This window comes from Hyposmocoma kahamanoa, unplaced genomic scaffold (assembly GCF_003589595.1).
Source record: "Hyposmocoma kahamanoa isolate Upper Pololo Valley unplaced genomic scaffold, ASM358959v1 87, whole genome shotgun sequence".
In the NCBI taxonomy this organism is placed as follows: Eukaryota; Metazoa; Arthropoda; class Insecta; order Lepidoptera; family Cosmopterigidae; genus Hyposmocoma; species Hyposmocoma kahamanoa.
In genome coordinates, this window is record NW_020654422.1 from 12,208,359 (window position 1) to 12,226,352 (window position 17,994).

At 35.6% G+C, this 17,994-nt stretch overlaps 1 protein-coding gene across 2 annotated transcripts in view; it reads right to left on the minus strand.

Annotated features, from left to right (window-relative positions):
- Window positions 1-16,507: 16,507 nt before the first annotated feature.
- The window catches only part of LOC113235043 (NADH-cytochrome b5 reductase 2-like), an 8,992-nt gene continuing 7,505 nt past the window's right edge, over window positions 16,508-17,994 (minus strand). For both annotated transcript variants that reach the window (XM_026470582.1, XM_026470581.1), the window contains exon 6: window positions 16,508-16,841. In XM_026470582.1, coding sequence (XP_026326367.1) covers window positions 16,669-16,841 — 173 coding nt within the window. In that variant the 3' untranslated portion in view covers window positions 16,508-16,668. The remainder of the gene's footprint in view (window positions 16,842-17,994) is intronic.

Below are 17,994 nucleotides of genomic sequence, written 5' to 3' on the forward strand. Positions count from 1 at the left end.
TGTAGTTTCCCCTATTTCTTTATCTTTGTCATTAGTTTTCTAGTTTCTAATAGTTACCTTTTTAATAATAAATTAATGCAAAGTAGCTATTGTTGTTGTTTAAGTTAGAGTTTATTTTGAGTTTTTTTTTAATTTCATTGGATCAATTTGTTTATTATATTTTTTCTGTCGTGTCCACATTTGCAATGCCGTGTCGACCTTTAGTTGAGACAAAATTTAGTATCAGTCTCTGTGTATTGTTTCTACTTTGTTATATTTAATTCATTATCTTGATGGTTGTCCAAAAAAAAAATTAATTAAATACTGTCTTACCTAAAAAAACGTGGAATAGAGAAAACATTATTTAAAGGTTCAAAAAATTACTGAATTGATTATATTGATTATATATGTATAAATAAAAATAATCCGATTATTCGCTATGGGAGAAGAAATAATTCATTCAGTACTTTTCTTAATTTCACAATTTTTGAGTTACAACAGTATTTGGTTCCAAGTACGATATATAATAGTACATACTGCTAATTCTTTAAAAGTATTACCACCCAATGTCACTATTTTAATAAGTACCACTTGTATAACCAAATTGTGTTTCACTGAGAAATACACTTATTAACAAAATAAAATTTTATTGTCTACTGAGACATTTAAGTACTTATAGCGCACGGCTGACGATAGCGTTCACTTCGTTACTTAACCTAAAAAAACTTGGATGAATAATTAATTAAAAAGATCTTAATACCAACCATCCTGCGAAATCAAGAATTTACACTCAAATAATATCGAGAACCAGTATATGCCATTATTATAACATATTATCAGTGCGATAGTAACATATAAAAGATAAAATTATCATTGTCGATAAAAGGTTCGGAATCGGCTTGGTGCGGTCGTGTTTAACACTTGTAACAGTAAAAAATAGGGAATGAATTATCATTATGTATATAACATATGTATATATTTATAGGAAAGGAAAACATAAAAAATCGATCGTTTTTAATCTTAGAACTTAATCAGTTCTTTTAACTTAATCTAAACATACTCAAGAGTTGCAAACAAATAGTACATCCAAGCCCGCTAAAGTCCCTCTAAAGCCCCGTTCCCGGACCGCGCCCCGCTGCTACCGCTCTGTATGGACGGTTGCTTATAACTCAATGGAATACAACTCCTGCGTCCGCACCCGGTTTCAATGTGGCAGCTTAGAATAATAACGCATAGAAACCTAGCCCGCACACGTCAAGTGAGGCAAATTGTAGGACGCCCTATGAGCTTACACGAGCGAGCGGGCTGTCAGTGCTCAAAGTCAAGTTGCACCGCGAGCAGCTCAAAAATTTTTGCTAAAAATGACGAATTGTGCGGTAATTCGGTTTAAAAATAGATCAGACAAATATAAAATAGACACTAACATCACATTCCACAAGGAAATAACGCGTTTCAACTTGTATTTTTATATAAATATTCACTAAAACAGAAAATTAATTTCGTTGCAACAAGATACGAAAATGTTGCAAAGTGACGGGTTTTTTCTCCCCATTTTGCTATTCTGTTTCAAAATAATTATATTACGTAATTTTTTGAGAATAGGCAATATCGCGACAGTTGCAAAATTTCTACAAATGTACACCGCCGCAACAACATTGTAGGGAATTTACGTTAGCTATTTTTACGAAATATATTTAGTATTTGCCTTCATTAGTTTCATGTGAAAAATCATAATTCTTGTTCATCATACACTCATTAAAAAAAATTGTCTTGCCCAGACTTAAAAGTTCTTAACTAAAATTATTTCAGGAAACTAACTCTGACTAAAAAGTCATCGTCAGTTCTCCAAAATCGTTTATAAATAACTTTCAGGTTCAGGTTCTTAATTGTTATCGTGTACTTTTCATGTAAACATACCCACAGATAATATCAGGCTATTTATATATTCAAATTCGATAGTCGCACTTAAACTCGCTTGTAGGTTTTTGTTCATATATGAGTTAAATAAGAATTGGGTAGTATTTAATAAGGTGCCTACAGATTTGCTCGACATTGTCGATCGACAGTAACAATTGAGAATTATAGACGTTTTCGAGGAGTTTTAGAGTGCTTGTATGTATATGTATTACGAATGTAGCATTAATTTCTAAATCCAAGATGGTTGACAACAAATTTCAAAAATGTATTTTTGGTAAATCGGAAATGGCATGTATATCTGAATACAAGATGGGGGACAAGACTTCTAATTCTTCTTCTTCTAATTCTTTGCCTTCTTGGATTTAGAAATATGTGCTATATTCGGAATGAGCAGCCCCTAATACCTTGAAAACGACACCCAACTTGCCATTATTCAAAAAATCGTGCCCGCCATCTTGGATTTAGAAATTAGTGCCATGTTCTTAATGAGCACCCCCAAATACCTCGATAACTACACCCAACTTGCTATTACATATTTGAAAAGTCATGTCCGCCATCTTGGATTTAGAAATAAGTGCTATATTCCTAATGAGCACCCCCAAATACCTCGAAAACGATCCCCAACTTGCCATTATATGAAAATCGTGCCCGCCATCTTGGATTTAAAAATGAGTGCCATATTCGTAATGAGCACCAAATACCTCGAAAATCATACCCATATTGCATTTATTTCAAAAGTCGTGTTCGCCATCTTGGATTTAGAAATAAATGGCATATTCGTGATGAGCACCTCGAATACCTCGAAAACGATTCCCATATTGCATTTATTTGAAAAGACGTGTCCGCCATTTTGGATTTAGATATGAGAAAAGTCGTGTCCGCCTTCGTGTATTCAGATATAAATGCCATTTCCATAAGGATTACAAAAATAAATTTTTGGAAATTCCTGTCACTTGACGTTGTCGATCAACAGTAACGATCGACAAAATCGAGCATATCTGTAGGCACCTGATCGACAGTAACTATCGACAAAATCGAGCAAATCTGTAGGCACCTCTAACTTAACGATGAGTTAAGCAAGATACAATTTCCCCACTTTTGAGGGAAATGTTATTCCATGGCATCATTATTTGTATATTTGTGTGCGTGCCGACGAGCGTAAATACAAGTTGCTTACGCCTACATGAATTTGATTTTTGCCTCACTTGTGACAGTTCGTTTTTTATGAAACTATCATTCTGTGTGGCAGGGTTCATAAGGACGCAAACATTACAAAAATTCCCGTGACGTGAACGCTCCCGCTCCCGCCTCTATGTAGCCAGAGCATTTATGTTTTAGGAAGGTTTTAGGCACAACAACTTCTAATAATGTGATAATTATTAAAGTGATGAATGATGAATCATAGTAACTATGATTACTATATTACCGATCCGTAGTTACAGCAATTAAACATAAATTACCATTCAGAATTTATATTGTTCCCATTACATTTGTCCAATTAGAATTGTTTTGCATTCATCACCATGATGACGGCTGGTCACAAATTATTGTAAATACTTATCAAAAAGTCGTAACCAGGGACTTTAAAAAAAAACTTAGGCTGCTTAACTTATTTTAACTAAAATGCAACACGCAGAAAAACTGTTTTTCTCTGCAGACATTTTGGACGCAAGTTTGGCGAAGTGCTTGGCGCCTATTCACGTAGCACAGTTATTCTTATGTTCTACCCGCACTGACATCAGAAACTGTTTCGTTACACCCACAACCAAGCTACAAAAAATTTGTACCATCTTATTTGTATTTCTAGTGACAATCTCATACTTTTATTTTATTTTATCTTTAATGAAAAGGTTTTCTTCTGTATCGTCTGGGCTCTACATCCCTATAGCATCAATATCAGTGTTATACGTGGCTTATACTGTTAACATATGCAACGCTAGGTTTTTTTAATCAGAAAAAAGTGTCAGACTACTTAATGCTTCAAAAAGTCGATCGTCTTTTAAAATTATACGACACCGAGTCCATGAACCAGTTTCTTTACGCTTCTCTTATAACGGTTGTACCGCTGACTTTAATCTTTCAGAGCATTGATGCACTAACAGTCACTTGGTTCACATTTGGTATTAAGGAAACACTCATTTTCGTTTTTCCATACAGTATTTGCGTTGTGATCATTTATATTGAGCTATATTTGTATGCATCAACCGTGTGGTACTTAAGGGTGCGCTTGCAGTTCTTGAACACTGTTACAAGATACAATGTCATGAATTACGCAAAATCTCAAACATTGGGCGCTCTATGGGTACTGAATAAACGGTATAAAATTAACGACGACCACTACTCTGAGGGATTAACGTTGGTCATGACCTCTTTCAAACCCATTTTGCGCACGTTCCAGTTAATCTCAGAATTATTTCAGGTTTCGGTAAGTACTTAAATTTATGAATAAAAAATACCTTTAATGGCTTATAAACCGATCTTTCTATAACATAGTACTATTTGCGACAATAAAGAACTTAAACTTTAACCAAAAATTCTTTTAAGGCTGCGGACCCGTGCTGCGCCTGGGGTTGCTTCCAGTTTGTATAAAGAACAGCGATCGCTTTCTACAGAATTCATAATGAAATAAGTCCTTACGAAAGTTACTAATATCAGCTAATATACAATAATATTCGCCCAGAGTATATAACCACATATAAATCTAATCTTATCATTTTAATTTCAGATAATTACCAATGTTGCGACCATATACATTTTTGGTTCTCTAACGGTCGCGAATATAATAAATAATTCCGTAACAGACAACCCCGTTAGTTACTTTGTTGTACTTAAAATTGCTTGCAATTGCTATTAATTTTGCTGTTTTTCTTGTTTGAGCATGAAATTCCAAAATATTTAATTTTTATAAAAATTGTTGATTCTATACAAAACAAGCACGTTACGTTTTGGCACGCACTTGTCCTTTGAATCTTTTTCCTATATATCCATATTATAAGGCTCTTCTCACATGACAACGCGCGTTTACAACTATTTTACAAATCAAATCAAATCATTTATTGTGTATGCACGTCTATAAGGTCTTGGTTCTAAGGTATACAAAAATTGTCTTCGTGAGTAGTTGTATGTGCTCTCATGACGTGATCAACGAAATGAATTTGTAATTGTAGCAGAACGCATAACGCTTGTTATCTGACTTATAAATAAAAGAAGATTACAAATTATATTTTCACCTCAATATCTCGGAAAGGATTTCTTTCTCATTAAAAATCTGCGCGCAAAAGCGGTTTTTGCACGCTAGCGTGGAAAAGATTTTTGAAATTCGAACTTGACGATGGACTGTGGTGCACCTAACTTTTTCGATGAAAAAAATCTATGACACGTTCAACTACGCGAATTGTCGTACATTATTTATTTATATGTCAATGTTATTTATGTAATATAAATACGTAGGGTTATTTTATTCTTATTATTGTTGACATTAAATTGACAATGATAACTAACTGTCTTTATTAAATTATTTTCATTCGTCGAAGAACTAAAATAATTTCAATAATCACTTAATCATACAAAATAAAAGTACACAAGAACAAAAATTGATGTGTAAATTCAGAACGCATCCGAAGATAAACTTTTGTTTTATAAACTTCTGTTATAAAGCTGTGATAAGAAAAGTAGTGTGTTTCGCTCGGCAGCAAAGTTGTTTTGCGTCTCGTACTTTGAAACCCTCGCTACGCTCAGGAATCTATTTTTTTAACAATCTTACCTTCCTACGCTTGCTCTCCTCACTCGCGACAAACAACAACTTTGCAGTCTTGCATAACAAATAACTATTTATGCTTTAATTGACCGCTATTGCGCTTGGAGAATAAAAAAGAGATTCATCCAAAAACAAAGTTAAGAGGTTTTCAAATTCAGCCGTCGGTATATGATGTTGTTTATTTATTTTTATATAATTTATTTAAGAAGTAAATTTTTACTGCAAGAAATCACGAATATCTTTCAACAACCACTTATGAATTACTTTAAATACAAGTTACTCGAGATTTGCCTTAAGTATTAGGTGGCAAAAGCGAAGAAAAAAAAATATTTCACAGGCATCCGGCCAAGTAACGCGCCCACCGTGCTTCATCATAGCTATGCCAATTTTTTTTTTATAATATCTGGTACCGGACGAATAAGTCGTGCGCCAGATGGTAAGCCTAACGCCTGTCCATAACAATTTTAGTGCCCCTCAGAACTTTAAATCGCAAAGATCTGAGGGGCACTGCCACTGCGCCCGTCAGTCACCCTGAGACATAAGTTGACAAGTCCCACGTGCCAGTAATTTCATCAGCACACTAACCCTTCAAAACTGACATTACTGCTTAGCTTGGACTTGGGCTTGGACGAATTCCTTCACAAGAAGCTCTACTGCTACTCGTCCACGATAACGATAAACCAAAAATTCAAGAAGACTTCTTGTGAAATTTTGAGAAAATTATATCCTAAATTTATACTTTTACAATACATTTTTTTACTGAATCCTTTCAGGTCCACTCTACGATGCAGCTAAGGAACTTGTTAAACTCTTAGAACATGAAAATCTAAGGATTTCTAAATTCAACGTATTTAATTTTGACAAGACCTTGCCTCTTCGACAAATCGGTATTATGTCAACGAACATTGTAGTTCTGTTGCAATGGACTTTGTTATTTTTGACACAAATTATTATTCGTGTACTTGGTTATTTTGTTGTCGTATTTAAACCCTGCACAAAAAATATAGAACTAAAAGTTTTCGGGTAGGTAAAAATGTTTTTAAATTAAGATAATGCAACTTCGGCATTTTATTTATCTACTTATAATAATAAAGAACTTGATTGTACAGGTATTGTATTTATTTATCACTTAAATAAAATAAGCACACTGAAAGTGATATACAATTAATTAATTCTTAAGAAGATTATAAAAAATAATTTATATTTTTTAAACCTTCGTTTTTTTATAAATAGGTATGTCTGGAAAAAAAAAATCGTTGATACTGTGAACAACGTTGAAATTTATTACATTTTTTTTAATGCATGCAATTGCTATGTAGGTACATACTATATACAATACATATAGAATCCATGACATCTACACATGTAAACTGAGGCCGCAAATTCGCAACGGCGCCGGCGGGTGTATTTGATGTGTGTGCTGTAACTTCGTTCTGATGGAGGTACAAATTTTTTAAACAGAGGTACTAAATAGTACAAATTAGGTACATTTTTTTGATGCCAAATTTGTCAGGATCCTTTAAGGTACCTACACCCGCAATTCTGACTCTCACTGCCAGTTGATTGTCACTTAGTAGCGATTTATCTCAGTATAATCATGGCACATTGTTAACAAAACGTGAGCGATTGATTACTCTTTTCGGCAAGTACGAAAAACTGTGTCAAGAAATTTTGTACCTAAATCCAAAAGATGCTGAAGACGTTGAACAATTTGAAAGTAACTAATTCACTATTTTGAAAGCTCTTTAGAGGCTATTAAAACAAGAAACTCGACCACCTCTCCGCTCAATCCGCCAACCACAAAGATGTCAAAAAATTTACCTCCAATTTCAATCCAACCTTTTTATGGTAAGTTCACAGACTATGTTCCTTTCATCAATCTATTTGAATCAACGATTCACAAAGATAAAAACCTCGATTTGGTTCAAAAATTGTATTACCTAACAAGTCAATGTTACCTAAGATCATTTTTACGTGGTGAGCCTTTTGACTTTATAAAAAATCTGCCAGTATGTGCTGACAGTTACAATGAAGCCTAAACACTATTAAAAAGCAGTTATGACAATAAGTACAGGATGGTATCGGAACACGTAGATAATATTTTAGCTTTAAAACCGATCCCTGGGTCAAATGCTGACAATTTAAGAAGTTTTATAGCAACCACTACACAGCAGTTAGCCGCTATGAAAATCTTGATCCAAACATTCAGTTCTGGGACACAATTTTGTTATGTATTTTATCCCGTAAACTAGATTCATTCAAGGCGCGCGCCTATCAACTCGAGAGGGATCTCGAGGTTGAGCCCAAGATGCAAGATATCTTGAAATTCTTGGAGAAGAGGGCACTGGCATTAGAAAACGTAGAACAGTGTCATAGTCAGCAGCAACCACGTCCTAACAACAAGGTGACAGCAGTCATTGGGATAGCAGCATCAACTTGCAGATGCTGTAAGTCCAAAGAACACAAAATATGTTCTTGCAAATAATTTCAAGTACACCCTGTAGACAAAAGGGTTCAATTCATTCAAGAAAACAAACTGTGTCATATATGTTTAGGTGCAACATTCAGGAAAATGTAAATATCATTTCCGATGCACGGAGTGCAAAGATAAGTTCAACACTTTGTTGCATCACAATCCACCTGCAATTCCTGTTTCACTGACAGTACAATTCAATAACTATAATAATAATGTGCTTCTTCTCACAGCTAGAATCAAGGTCATAGGGAGAGATGGCACCGAGTACCATGTGAAGACTCTCATGGATAGTGGTTCACAAGTTTCCTTTGAGAGCACCAAAGTTGTACAATTGCTTGGTTTTAAGCCAAAACAAAGGTCTATGGGTATCATTGGCATAGCCAATGCAATAAACAATATAAAAGCTTGCATTCGCATAGAAATTCATTATTTAAAAACTACATTCAAAACAACTGCAAATTTTCAAATCATTAGGCCAGTAGTTCAATGAGATTTATTTGAAATCATTCTATTATTCCGCATAGGAAGGTACATTTTCACATTAGACATTAGGCGAATGTATAGAAATATAAGACTAGATCCTGCATGTATTTCTCTTCAAAACATACTCTGGCGAGACAGCCCTAATGAGGCAATTGAATGTATCAGACTAGATACAGTCACCTATGGCAAGTTATTTAGCAACCCGCTGCTTGATCGAGTTGGCCAATAGAAATGAAAATGTCTATCCGTTAGCTTCAGCTATTATAAAAAATAATAGTTATATGGGTGATATTTTGTATACCGATGATGACTTGTCGGTCACTATGAAAGCTCAAGACAAATTATGTAATCTCCTGCCATTAGGTAGCTTTCACTCTCATAAATGGTCTTCAAATAATGAGCGTATTTTGTCAAACATTCCGCGAGATAAGCAGTATTTTGATACCTTAGATCTACAAAAAGATAATTTCAACTTGAAAACTTTAGGGTTGCTATATGATGCAAAAACGGATCACTTCATAATAATGCCTCCCCAACCTTTCAATGCTGAAAAGGTTAAAGAAAAGTATTTTAAGTTATATAGGTAGAATGTATGAACCAATGGGTTTCATCAGTCTTATAAGTGTAAAACACATGCAGGATGAAACATATATACAGTGTGAAACATAATGTTAAGTTAAAGCATAATTTTCTAGGTATGTAAAATTAAAAAAAAACCTGTTGTTATTTAGCATTTATTAAAATAGAGATTGTTGTCATCTTGTGAGGTGGTAGCGTGTTGGGAATTTTCAATAGTTTTATTGCAACATTACCTTATTGTATAAGTAATAATTGCCATGAGGCAACACTCTCTCCTCTCTCGGTGTCTGTATAAACGTGTTGTGCAGTGATCTCAAGTTTTATTTAAATATATACCGAAGTTTCCTCCGGTGTTCTATGGCAATTAAGGCAGTTGCCACACAATGTTGCTGCTCCCAAGAACATGATTGACGCATTGTAAACAAAACGCAAAAATTTGAATAAGTCTTTATGCACTCCAATTCCCATAGTCCTATCGATTTCTTGCACCTTGATATAAAATTTCACGTTCTCTTCGTTGTTCATAAGCCGCACGTGAATCATATTGCACAAAAACATTAAAATGTAAAACGCTGAGGCGTATAGTACACGGCCTACATAAGGACTATCATTAAATCTTACTACGTAAAAATGTACGAACATGTGACTTAAGGACAGAAAGAAATTGCAGCATATTATGACTGTAAAGTTTTTGAAATACGGTCGGGGGCTTAGAGGAAGGAAAAAATGGTTTCCATAGTCTAAGAGTCGGGGGAGGTACGAAACAATCTCTGGCATCAACGCGACACGAGCCCAAGAGCCTTTGAGCAATATTGAAATATGAGAACACTGATAAGAAATATTTTTCAAATATATCTTTTGATGCGTTTTCACTTGTGTCGGACATTGTGATTGTGGTCATTATAAATATAATGAAAGTGTATTAAAGACTATCGGTGATACTGAATAAAACAACTTTCCTAATCTATGGCCTGTTGAGTGTGAGCAAGTGGCGTTTAGACGACATTAAAAACTTAAGTAATTCATGAATTCCACAAAGTTTTCTGATACATTGTCAAATAATCACTTTCATTATTACAATTATTTGGACAATTTAGCTTGTACTGGTGGCAGTTTACGGCGATAAACATTCAAATGTGTTTTTAATCGTTTATGGGCTACGGACACCATTATTTTCATTATATTGTGATAGGTACAATGTACAGTCAAAAGCACGTCAAGCTTGACACTTTGCACTTTGGACCGTTCTTATCATAAGGACATAATACCCACCACCTGTCAATCCTGTGGATTCTCAATGAAGATCGATTCAAGTGTTTACAATCTAACTTTCTAAATTATTTTTTTTTATTTTTTGTATCAATTTATTGATGAACTTTTCAAGCGAATCTATTCAATAGAAGGTAAATCGAACTGTCCTGATAATAAATCAACAAATATTTTGTAATAATGTATAATTAAATTTGAACAAAACTCAATTCACAACAAATATTTAGACGTAAATAGTTTTTGCCCTCGATTACGGGTTTTAAACCGATTTAAACACAGCGTTGACAAAGCGGCGGGTTAAAACACGGGCGTTTGCCCATCTCTGGCTACGACCCAACGCTACTGCAAAGCGAGCAGAGGGCGCGGGGTACGAGAGAGGAGGTCAGGGAGCAGACTGCGTGCGGACAGCGATAAATAAAACGTGACGACAATAGGAGCTGCGACAATCTGTCGTCACGATTTTATTATGACGTTTCTTTATCGTCCGACAACTGTCGTTCTAGCTGTTCCCACTATGACGACAGTTTGTCGTTGTAACGATAAAAAATCGTGAAGGACAGTTAATCGTGTCGTGCTATATATGAATAACTTCATTTAAATATACAAGCCACGACACTGTGAACTGCACGACAATCTGTCGTCACGATATAGTGGGAACGCGCCCTTAGGTATCAAGCTTGACGTGCTCTTGACCCTGTACCTAGTTCGAACTAACTTTTGTATGTATGTAATATCAATTCAGATATAAGTGGATCTATTGTCAACATGTAATCTACATTTATTTCAGCTGTTTTCCTAATTTAAGTGAAGGCACCTTCAACCTGAGCGTACAGATTTTATTACACAATAACCATATTTCGCTAATTTCGGGTTCAACAGAGCCAGTGAAAACGGCACAACTCAAACCGTCAAAGTCCGTCAAAGCATAATATTATCTGATAATTTTACGCATCTTTGATGAGAAGCATGAAAGTTTAGCTATGTGCGAAACATTTCCACTATATGACTTGCCCGTCTCGTTAAAATAGGTCCTCACGCGGTACAACACATACTTGAAAAGTGCCCAAAATGGGAGGATGTGAGGAGAATCCTCTCTGGCGTAATTGGCCAAGACCTCTCCCTGCCAGCAGCGGTAGAAACATCTTTGCTTGAGGGAGAAGAAAATGGGAAAGCGGTGGTCTCTTTTTGCGAGGCCGTTATGGTTCAAAAAGAGAATGCCGAGCGTGAACGAGAGAAAGCCGATCCTGTTCGTAGAAGGCGACGCCGGGGTGGCGGTGGTTAACGCCCTAATGCACCCTGTAGTGTTGGGCATAACAATAGAACTACAGCATCCCCTGCCTGTCGTACGATGTCGTCTAATAGCTACAAAGTATACTATTTGCACCGTTGTGTTAATGGGCCAATGTCAAACCCAGCGCCCCTCCACTTTCCCTTATACACCAGTCACATAAAGCAATATCAGTCAATATATCTCATCTTCTTTGCCAACATCACTGACTAAGTCTGTGAATAAGATGAATCCATTGCTTTCAATCTACCATCACACATTTACACGCAAGAACCATGCAACGCATCGTGCCCATTTTGTCTTGAGCCTCCTCCATCTCATCCTAAACCAGCGGAGTAAGCTCTTCCTTAGAAAGAAGCTAAGACTCTACTCAGCACAGACCTTCATGACCAACGCCAGTACACATAACGAAAAATTAATACCTGAGGAAGCCTTTAGTAGGGCGCGTTCTCATTATGTCGTAACGTTTATTTATCGTTGGAAGACTGTCGCGTCTAGCCATTTCCCATATAACGACTATCTGTCGTAACTGTGTCGTGGGCGTTTATTTTATCGTTGAATGAACTGTCGTGTCTAGCTGTTTCCACTAGATCGTGACGACAATTTATCGGTTCGTGGCAGCTGCTTTGTCGTTTACACGACATAATCGTTTGAAGCTACGATGATCTGTCGTCACATTTTTATGGTGACGTTTTATTTTTCGTCTGACGACTGTAGTTCTAGCTCTTCCCATTCTCACGACAGTCTGTCGTCGTAACATCAAAAAGTCGTGAAAGACGGTTAATCGTGTATGTGTGAACAACTACATTTGAATATACAAACCACGACACTTTAAACTGCACTATCACAATTATGTGCAAAATGAGATATGTATTCTTAAAGAATTCGTTTTACATTTTTTGCCTGTTTTCGGGATTATACTATATGATCGGGTAACGTACATCCTACCGTGTAACAAATTGGCACATTCTTCAGAAAAATCGTATATTTTTCATAAGGCCGTTATTTAATAGAAATTACCTAAAACATTTGATCTAGCAAAAGTTATTTTCCACTTCTTCTCCGGTGACTTGCCTTAGCTGATAAAAATGAATAAAAAGACATTAAACTAATTATTGCAACAAAAGTAATATTGGTACGAAAATAAATAAGTAATTGTATTAAAATATTTTATTTTCTAGACAACTAACTAATTATAACAGACCATTCTTACAAACTAGTAAAACATATGTTTTATTAAATACAAAAACAGTAGCAATAACAAAGCTATAACCGCGTAGCCGACAAGGTACTTTTAGATCTAGAAATAGTGACGTTAGTCATGACTTCTGACATTAATAGTCGTGTTTCAGTGTATAGGAAAATTTGTTTTTTGTTTAGATTATGCAACATGTACAGGGGGCCTAAAAAGGCCGCATTGGCAGAAACATAATATGATTGAATTGATAATTCATATTATGAATTTTCAAACGAAACAACGCAATTCATCTATTTGACAGTGTTCTAAGGAGACATCTATAGAACGCCGTAAAATAGATAAATTGCGTTTTTTATTTTGTTTGAAAATAATGGTCAATTAAATCATATGTGGCCCTTTTAAGCCCCCAGGACCAAATCTAATTACAGGTGCAGACGACATGTAAGGGCGCGTTCCCATTATGTCATAACGTTTTATTTATCGTTGGACGACTGTCGCGTCTAGTCTGTATATGGATATGGGAATATCACGACTATCTGCCTGTCGTTAAACGACTGTCTTGAGTAGCTGTTCTCACAAGATCTTCACGATAATTTATCGGTTCACGGCAGCAGCCTTGTCGTTTGCACGACAGAATCGTTTGATCTGTCGTTGCATTTTTATCGTGATGTTTTATTTATCATCGGACGACTGTCGTTCTAGCTGCTCTCGTTGTCACGACAGTCTGTCGTAGTAACGTCAAAAAAGTCGTAAACGACAAACGAGTCGTGTACTACATGTGAACAACTTCATTTAAATATACAAGTCACAACACTTAAAACTGCACGACTATCTGTCGTCACGACACATGGAACCGCGCCTTTAAAGATGAACGTTTGGTCCATAAACTACTGACCCACCACCCTTCTCTTTACATTTCAAAGTATAGTAATTAGCACTGACATTAATAAAGTGTTAAAGGTAATTCGAAAAATATTTTTGGGAAATTGACTAAATAAATGTAAAAAATATACAATTTAAAAATACTATAAAAAAAAAACTAGTACAGTAAAGTAGTACAGGGTCAAGAGCTCGTCAAGCTTGACACTTAAGACTTAAATCTAACTCTATGCCGCTTACGATAAGAACGGTCCAGAGTACTAAGCGTCAAGCTTGACTTGTTCTTCACTGTACAAGCAACGTCCGCCTGTTCGGCGCGTCAATGTCTACACGTTGCTAAGAAGGTAGTGTTAGTACAATATTATTTTAGTTGGCTGCAAAACATAATTTGAAAAAATGTATCATATTATCATATATAGAGTATGATTATGAAATAGAGGTGAAATACGATACATTTATAGAACTAATAATTATAAATTTATACAGAACAGCATTTTAAATAAACACAGAGCGACTGCTTCTATAACGAACGGAGCGTGTGACTCGCACTGTGCAACGCGGCGTGCAGCGGGCATGCACACATACACGCAACACTGCTACGTTTACATGGAGTTACACTACCTTGTTTAATTATAATATGCCCATCGAGTATACAACCAGGAATAGAGACGAAATAATTCTTGGTTTGGTAACACATTAGCGATACAGCTCTTATAAATATCAACTCACGTTTGCACTGAAATATAGATAGGCCAACTACTGACCTGTGTGTACGTCTCCGTATATTCCAAACAATATTCTGTATTTATTGTAATAAAGATAATATCTCTAACAATGCCGTGCTGTTCTATTCGGTGATGTGGGAAAAGCAGCAAAACATCTAATTACAAAACAAACGGAATCACATTTCATCGTTAATTAAATATTAATTAAGTAATTTTTCAATTTTCGTCCATTATAGCATAGCTCAAGTTAAACTGGACGATTTTCACTGAAACAATTGACAACACCCATCAATTGTTTCAATTCATTTATGCGTCTTGCTTCCGCCTAATGCAACTCCCATTACGTCATCTCATTCTATTCACTGGGCACTAGTTGCTAGTGTTGTACTGAAAAAATAATATTATGTATCGATATCTGCAAGTATAATTATTACTGTATAATGATTTATTTAAACAATCGGTAAAGTAAAAAAATTACATCTAACGTCGTCGCAATTGAGTATTGAGTCATATGAGTATAATGTATCGATTTTATAAGTATGTCAGATTATGCACAAGAAACAACTATTATGTGACTGATTGTCGTTCGTTTTTATTGCTCAGGAAAAAGTTTTTGTTTGAGAGTATATTTATATATTTAACTTCTTATGGCCGTGTGGTGTTGGCCTAGTATAATACCACCCCATATCTTTCAATGGATGTCTTCTCAACTAACATACTGCGATCACCTATTCACCTTGCAAATGTGGTGATTGTGAAATGTCTCCAAGGTGTCCAGACTGTTTATGGGTTTTTGGGAGACCCATGGGCAGTTAGTGTTGTGTACTGTCAATTGTTTTGTTTAAAATACGTGGGTACAGAAAAAACCTGGTATTTTTGTATTGTTTTTGAAGATTTCCTAAGGATCCAGGTCTTAAGAAAAAATGGATTGCTTCCACGAAAAGGGAAAACTGGTTTCCAAGCAATTACAGCGTCGTTTGCTCTCGGCATTTCACAGAAGACTGTTTTTATAGAAATAACATTCGCCGCCGTTTATTTGACAATGCAATTCCTACATTGCATATGCCTGTAGTAGTAGTAAGTGATATACGTAATCCGTCTAACTTAACTTTGTTAAACTTATATTATTTATAGACTCGACTCTTTTCCCCTGCAGAGTAACGTAAGTTCTAAACGCGCTCCGGAAAATGCAAGTCCGATACCATCATCATCTCAAAATGAACTTTTACCGGCTACACCTAGGGCAACTAAACGAAAAGCTACCCTGATCCTGAAACTCCTAGTTTCATTTTCGAACCAAAAAACGTCTTTGCAGACGTGTTTTAAAGTTGACATCAAGTTAAGCATAAAAATAAGACAATTAAAGCACTACAAGAGAAAGTACGTTACTATAATAAAAGGATAGTATCTTTAAAATTCATAATTAAAAAATTTATAAAAGCGAAAGACGGCGACACTTTAAAGAAAATTGGTGTGCTTAATGAAGAAATAGTACAACGTCAATATCTAAAACACAGAACAGGGAAAATTCTTAAAAATCCTTGATAAGAAATTTAAAAAAAATAGAAATTCTTGCTATCACCTGAATAATCTCTCTTTATAAGTGTTTGAGAAAGTAAGGCGTCGATATATACTATCGATTTCGATAATATAATATTTGCTTGCCCATCTCTGAAATATATTTCGAATTCGGACTGGCCTATCGGAGCGCAGTTGTCACCAGTTGTCATTTGGCAGAATAGTTTTCAAACAAATTAAATGAAATTTCGTCTATTTTTCTGGTTATATACTTGATGAATAGTCATATCGATTTTCGTTAAAAAACACCTACCAAATAGTATATGATATGGCTGCTGCAGCGTACGTTATTTGTTATTAATCTATTTTGTTACTATGCTAAAAAGTACTTTTCGATTACGTCACTTTATTATTGAGAGTGCCATATAATGGGGCCTATAGTCATTTGGAAAAAAACTGCATAAGTAGAATTTTATGGTACTCATATAGTATCAACCTTTTTTAAAATAGTATTCTCTATTTACCAATTTATACATAACTTTATTGAGTACCTGCCACCTTTTCGTAGATTTTTATTAGTTCCCACTTATAACAAGCCGCCTAGTAAGCAAATCGCAAGTTCTCCTTGAAGCCTAATTTGTCAAGTGCTGGATTACAGGCGAAATTGATCATGGGCGGTGGGCCGCACATCAGTACTATGGTGTCATCGCCAGGCGCGAACATGTGTTCGCTTATCATCGTGTCGTTTATGAAACCGCTACTATACGTCCATCCTGAAAGAAGAAGATTATAATCCACAACTTACAATTCTTCTCATAACTTCTTAGGACAGGCCACTGCATCAACTATTAAATAATAAAGTAAAAAAAAATACTAAAGTATTTCCTCGCAAGCATATCAAACTCACTCAAAACAGTATTTTATGCAATCGTTGCATACTGAGGGTTTCCGGAACTGGCCACTTTTAAAAAGTAATTACATTTGAAAATTGATCTCTTTGTCTGTAGAATACAGTTTGTTTTATCTGACTGTCACTTGTTTTTACATTGTGGCGTCATTTTAGAAATTGGTTGTCTACATCACTTTAACTTTTTTAACTCGTGAAAATTTTCGTAGTATGATTTTCTACGACTTTAAGTGGAATTTAACACTGCTGTGAACAACAAAAACATTGATGCTGTGCGCCTTATGATCAAAACAGACAGGCATGTGACATACCATGAGATTCGGGCATCTTTAGGCTTAAGCATGAGTCAAATACAATCAATACTACACAAACATTTGGCTGTGAAAAAGCTGTGCTCTCGGTGGATCCCATACAATTTGACTGAGGTTCAAAAAACGGATCGCGTCACTTGGTGCAATGCCATGGTTACCAGATTCAACGAAGGGGCGTCAAATTTGGTGTGGAACATAGTAACAGGTGACGAAACATGGATTTATAGTTACGTTCCCAAAACAAAGCAGCAATCGAGTGTATGGGTCTTTCGAGATGAGCCGAAACCAACCAAAGTGGAGTGCGTGAAAGTGCCTCTAAGCGGATGATTGCTTCTTTTTTTAATAAAACTGGACACAAAGGTTTACAGGTTTAAAGGTTTACAGGTTTAAAGGTTAGGTCTATGCCGCTTGCAATAAGAACGGCCCAAAGTCCAAAATGTCAAGCTTGATCTGCTCTTGACTGTACACAACCATTTGTTTGCAGGAAGGTATTGACAAACTCCATAACAACAACCGTAAACGCCGTATCATCTTGCACCACGATAATGCCAGTTCTCACACGGCCAGACATACAAATAAATTTTTGAAGGTGAACAACGTTGACCTTATGAGCCACCCCGCGTACAGTCCCGACCTGGCACCTTGTGACTTTTATTTATTTCCAAATATTAGGGGTTAAAGTATGAAATTGCCGTTTTATTGCAATAG